This window comes from Emiliania huxleyi (assembly GCF_000372725.1).
Source record: "Emiliania huxleyi CCMP1516 chromosome Unknown EMIHUscaffold_217, whole genome shotgun sequence".
Classification (NCBI taxonomy): Eukaryota; Haptophyta; order Isochrysidales; family Noelaerhabdaceae; genus Emiliania; species Emiliania huxleyi.
In genome coordinates this window covers 216,025-221,498 of record NW_005200442.1, presented here as the reverse complement: position 1 = coordinate 221,498, position 5,474 = coordinate 216,025, and the positions used below count along the sequence as shown (strand labels likewise).

At 67.6% G+C, this 5,474-nt stretch overlaps 1 protein-coding gene across 1 annotated transcript in view; it reads left to right on the top strand.

The window, feature by feature from the left end:
* Window positions 1-783: 783 nt before the first annotated feature.
* Window positions 784-5,474, top strand: part of EMIHUDRAFT_457094 (hypothetical protein) — a gene marked incomplete at both ends in the record, with an annotated part of 6,620 nt that continues 1,929 nt past the window's right edge. Inside the window, 9 exons of the mRNA XM_005780378.1 lie at window positions 784-852; window positions 1,105-1,361; window positions 1,448-2,344; window positions 2,486-2,618; window positions 2,802-2,944; window positions 3,024-3,090; window positions 4,169-4,233; window positions 4,859-4,904; window positions 5,240-5,341. Coding sequence (XP_005780435.1) covers window positions 784-852; window positions 1,105-1,361; window positions 1,448-2,344; window positions 2,486-2,618; window positions 2,802-2,944; window positions 3,024-3,090; window positions 4,169-4,233; window positions 4,859-4,904; window positions 5,240-5,341 — 1,779 coding nt within the window. The remainder of the gene's footprint in view (window positions 853-1,104; window positions 1,362-1,447; window positions 2,345-2,485; window positions 2,619-2,801; window positions 2,945-3,023; window positions 3,091-4,168; window positions 4,234-4,858; window positions 4,905-5,239; window positions 5,342-5,474) is intronic.

Here is a 5,474-nt window from a genome sequence, read left to right as displayed (position 1 = left end):
CGCCGTCGCCCGTGCCCCGGTTCGCGTCATTGGTAGCGTTTCCGTTGCCCCCTCGTGCTCCGCCGTCGTCGCCCTCTCTGCTCGGGCCGTTCGCGATTTCGCTCCTCCTGCGTGTCGCCCCTCCGTCTCCTCCCCTGCCTTCGTCGTCATCGTCGCTGTCGCGAAAGCCCTCCGGTCCCTCGATTCCCTCGTCTATCCCCTCCGCTGCGTCGTCCCACACTCGCGCTGCGCCACTGTGAAATGGAACTAGCCCCACACGGTCCCGTTAGACTCATAACATGACTTCTCATCACACTCTCTCAAGCTAAGTCACACTCTCTCAGGCAATCTAAGGAGGCACTGGGGCGCATTCGCCCCGACCTTGGGCCGGGTCGCCGTCGCATACGATCCACAGGTTCTGACCCCAGGCTCCTTTGCCATCCGAGCTGTCGTACCTTGTAGCGGTCACGAATGTGCCCGATGAGGAACAGCGGATGTCGTCGTAATCGGCTGGGAGAAGATCCCGTCGTATCCTGCAGTTCAAGCAGTTGTAGAGTTCTCCCTGGTAGTTCTTGCAGGGGACCGTTTTCGGGGCGTGTTCAGAGTTGCAGCTTCCGGGCGCGGATGAGGCGTTTTGAGGCGTTTTGAGGCGTTTTGAGGCGCGCCTCCCCACGCCTATTTACGCCTCAAACGCCTACCCACACGCCTATCCGACGCCTAGGCGTACGCCTCCACGCATAGCCGTGTAACTTACGACGACCGGCGGGCATCTTTGCTTACACGACCACCGCCTTTCCAAGCGTGATGCAGCGCCGCTGCCATCCGTGCCTTGCCTTCTGCTGCGCCCGTGGGGCCGCAGACACAATCGTGGACGTACACTCCCCTCAGCCCGCCGCTGATCCCGACGGCGTTCAACTCACCGAGGGGAGCGGCAGAGAGGACCCCGGCCAAGGAGCAACATCCCTCGAGGCCCAAAAGGCGGCGGAAGGCAGCCCGGGAGGCGCGACGCCGGCGAGCGCACAGAGCTCCTGCCCAGCAGCGGCGACGACGGAAGCCACGGCTGCCGAGGCGACGGCAGCGGCAATCTCGACCACGCCCCAGCGGCCGCCCCACTTTGGGCCGGAGGCGCTGCTCGCCTCAATCGAGTGCGGCGCGATCGCCCCGCTGCGCGGCCGCTTTCTCGTCGAGTGGGCCGCGAGCGGGAAGCCGCTCCCACGCCGGCAGGACCTGCCGCCCGAAGCCTTCTTCCCGCTGGACGAGCTGCGCCGCCTCGTCGAGGCGCTGGGTGAGGACTGGGGCCTTCTCTTCGTCGCGCTCTCGTACCGCTGGCTGGCGAAGGACCACCCCGACCCGGAGCGCTTCCACCTGGAGACGTGGCGGCGGTGGCGCGGCTCTACCTGGACGGCGGGCCGGAGCGTCCAGGTGGAACGGGCGCGCTCAGCTCGCCGCTCGCCGGCGCCTTCGCAAGCGCGGGCCTCGGGGAGACAAACTTTGCCTTCTTCCAGGACTTCGCGTGCCTCTTCCAGAAGCCGCGCACGCCGGCGGAGGACGAGCTGTTCAAGCAGGGCCTCTCGCTGCTGGACGTCTGGTACGGGCACGAGCAGACGGTGTGCTGGCAGCAGTCGGAGCTGCCGCCCGGCTTTGCGGAGGAGATGGAGGCGCTCGGCCTTGCGAGGTCTTACGAGGAGAGCGGCTGGTGCTTTGTGGAGGCGGTGGTCTCGGCGGGGGTGAAGGTGGGGACGCGGCGGCTCGACCTCGGCAAGCGGACCGAGCTGGCGATGGGTTTTGCTTACGGCGACGGCGGCGACGGCGGCGTCCTCTGGCCTTCCCATATGAAGCTCGAGGGCGTGTGCGCGGCGCGGCGCCACCCGCCGCTGCAGCCCGACGAGGCCCGGCGGCTGCTCGTGACGGAGAAGAAGTTCACAACCGGCAAGGAGGACGTGGAGGTGGTGGACGCGCTATACCGCCGCTTCTTCGAGGGCGTTGCAGGCACGGCGACGGCTCTTGCCTTCAGCGGGCTCAAGTGGGGCCCTGCAGAAAGCAAGGCGTTGGCTGCCGTGCTGCCGCGGTTTGTGACGCTGGAGAGCCTCGACCTGTCGATGAACGAGCTGGGGGCGGAAGGAGCCACGGAACTCGCTGGGTACCTGCGCGTCAGCGCGTCGCTGACAGAGGTTCAGCTCGGCAGCAACCAGCTCAAGGACGAGGGTGTCACTGCCATCTGCAACGCGGTGAAGGATACTCGAGTATTCACTTCCCTCATTAGATTCTCTTTCGATGCAGCTGGGCTAGGCCATGAAGGCCAACTTGCCGTCGTCGGACAGGCCATGAAGGCCAACTTGCCGTCGTCGGACCCCGCCACAGCCGGGTCCTCACGGCGTAGCGCGCCGCCTCGCGAGTCGGTCATTGCGCGACGGAGCACGCCCGAGACCTTGCTGGGCGAGCGTCGCCGCCGGTCAAGCACGCGTCTGTCGCAAGAGTCTACCTTCGCCGGCCCATCGACCGCCAGGGAGGCCGCTGGGCGCCGTCGGCGCAGCAGGGTCGAGTCGCTCGAGGAGGCGACCCAGCAGGTAGTCGACAAGGCATTTGAGACGCTGATGATGCCTTCAATGCGCCTCGCCGCCGCGGGCGTCGCGTGCATCGTGGCGCCTCTGACGCTGCTGCTCCTTGCGCCTCTGACGCTGCTGCTGCTGCCGATTCTGGTGCCGCTCGGCCTGCTGCTGACCGCCGTGGGAGTCGCCCGCGCCGGTATCGTCGTCTCGATGGACGGGTCGAGGCAGCGCGCGCGCTCGCCGCGCTCGCCAGCCGACCGGTCGGGTCCGCAGGCGGAGGCAGCCTCGCGCTCGGAAGAGGCGTGTGCGACGCCGTCGTCCCGTCGCAAGCGGCGCGCGTCGTGGGGCTCGAGCAGCCGCGAGGGTCTGCCGCTCGACCGGCGCGCCTCGAGCGCCCAGGACCGGCCGCCCGAACTGTCCCCGAACCTTCCGACGGCGATCGCTCTCTCAGCCGCCTCTGTCCCTATCCCTGTGCCCGTCCCAGGACCTCACCAGCGGCGCAGTGCTCGACGGGTCGCTGTCGACGCTCAACTCGCTGACGGCGCAGCGCGGCGGCTCGCTGGTGCGGCAGGCGGGCGGCTTGTCCAAAGGACCACTAGCCGCCCACCCACCTCGCTTGAAGCCTCCCGGACCCTTCCCTCGCCGCACTGCGTGAAGCTACCCGGACCCTTCCCTCACCGCACTGCCTTCCCGGACCCTTCCCTCACCGCACTGCCTTCCCGGACCCTTCCCTCGCCGCACTGCGTGAAGCTTCTCGGACCCTTCCCTCGCCGCACTGCGTGAAGCTTCTCGGACCCTTCCCTCGCTGCACTGCCTTCTCGGACCCTTCCCTCACCACACTGCCTTCTCGGACCCTTCCCTCACCGCACTGCGTGAAGCTTCCCGGACCCTTCCCTCGCCCAGCAGGTTGGCGAGCCGACCCGCGACAACACACCACACACCACAAACGATCCTCCCCCGGTGTGTCTTCGACTACAACTCTCTCAACTCTCCCGACAGGTCGGCGACCCCATATCTCCCCATATCTCCCCATATCTCCCCATATCTCCCCATATCTCCCCATATCTCCCCATATCTCCCCATATCTCCCCATATCTCCCCATATCTCCCCATATCTCCCCACACCTCCCGACAGGTTGGCGAGCTGCTCCGCGACAATGTCGCCCGCGCGACGCACGAGCTGCGCACTGAAGTGGAGGAGCAGCTCGCGGCGCTGCAGGCGCACACGCCACCGCCCACCGCCACCGCCACCGCGACCGCCACCGCAACCGCCACCGCCACCGCCACCGCCCACCGCCCACCGCCCGTATACCTCCCACGCGACCGCCCGCGACACGTCCACGACACGACACGTCCACGACACGCCCACGACACGCCCACGACACGCCCACGACACGCCCACGACACGTCCACGACACGACACGCCCACGACACGCCCACGACATGTCCACGACATGTCCACGACATGTCCACGACACGCCCACGACACGTCCACGACACGACACGCCCACGACACGCCCACGACATGTCCACGACACGCCCACGACACGCCCACGACACGCCCATTCCCCCTACAATGTAGTGGGTTGGCGAATCTCGGGTGCGATCTCGGGTGCGATCTCGGGCGTATCTCCGCGCAGGTCGAGCTTCAGTCGTGGGTTGGCGCGAACCCGAACCTCAAGCCGTACTGCCACGGCCGGATCGGGTGCGAGATTGGCCCGAGATCACACCCCGAGATGGCCCGAGATCACAGCCGATTGGGCGCCGCGAGATCACCCCCGAGATCACCCCCGAGATCACCCGAGATTACCCGAGATCACACCCCGAGATGGCCCGAGATCACACCCCGAGGTCACCCCCCGAGGTTGCGTGGGTACAGGTGGCTGTTGCGGGGGGAGCCTCCCTCGCAGGACCTCACCGCCGCCTTCCTCCGCCTCGCGCTGCCGTCCGCGCCGCCGCCGCCGCCGCCCCTCTCGCCCTCCTCCCTCTCGCTGCTGCCGGGGGTGCGCGGGATGCGGACGCCGCACCGGCCAGCACTTTTCAGTCCCTGACTGCTGGCCTTTGTTCCACAGGCGCGCGCGATGTGCCGCTTCTCCTACCTCCTCGTCCCCGGCCAACCTCACAAAGAGAGTGGTACCCGCTCTGCATGGCGACGTGGTGAGAGGCACCCTTCAGCTCGCTTCTTCTAGGCCTGCTCACAAAGTGGTACCCGCTCTACATGGCGACGTTGCGCGCCGACTTCAAGAGGCCCCGCTGCCGCCGCCGTGCCCGCTCTCCCGCACCGCGAGATCGGCCGAGCTCACCCGAGATCGCGCGAGATGATGACACAGGCTCGGCCTCACCCTGACCTGCTCGCGCATCGACACCGACCAGCCCGTGAGAGTCAACGCGGCGCGACTGATGCACGAGGCGGTCTCCGAGATCGCTCGAGATCGCTCGAGATCGCTCGAGATCGACCCAGATCGACCGAGATCGCTCGAGATCGACCCAGATCGACCGAGATCGCTCGAGATCGACCCACACCCCGCCCGCATCGCCCGGTCATTCCCGCACTGCACCATGTCCGGCGGAGGGGACGCTTCTCGGAACCTTCCCCCAGGTGCTGGAGCTGTCTGGAGGGGAGCCAGAGGCGCGTCGTGCCGCTCGGCCACTCAAGCGGGGGGGGGCGGTCGAGATCGCACGAGATTGAGCCGAGATTGAGCCGAGATTAGGCGCGCGTCGTGCTGCTCGGCCACTCCAAGGGGGCGGTCGACGCCGCCGCCGCCCTCTCCCTCTTCCCCGAGCTGCGGGGCCGCGTGGCGGCGCTCGTCTCGGTGCGGCGCTTTAGATGCGAGAGGAGCCGAGAGGAGGCGAGGGGAGCCGAGGGGAGCCGAGGGGAGCCGAGGAGCCGAGTGAGATAAGCTGGTCAGTACACGCATCCCTGCAACGCACCCCTGGTCAGTACAC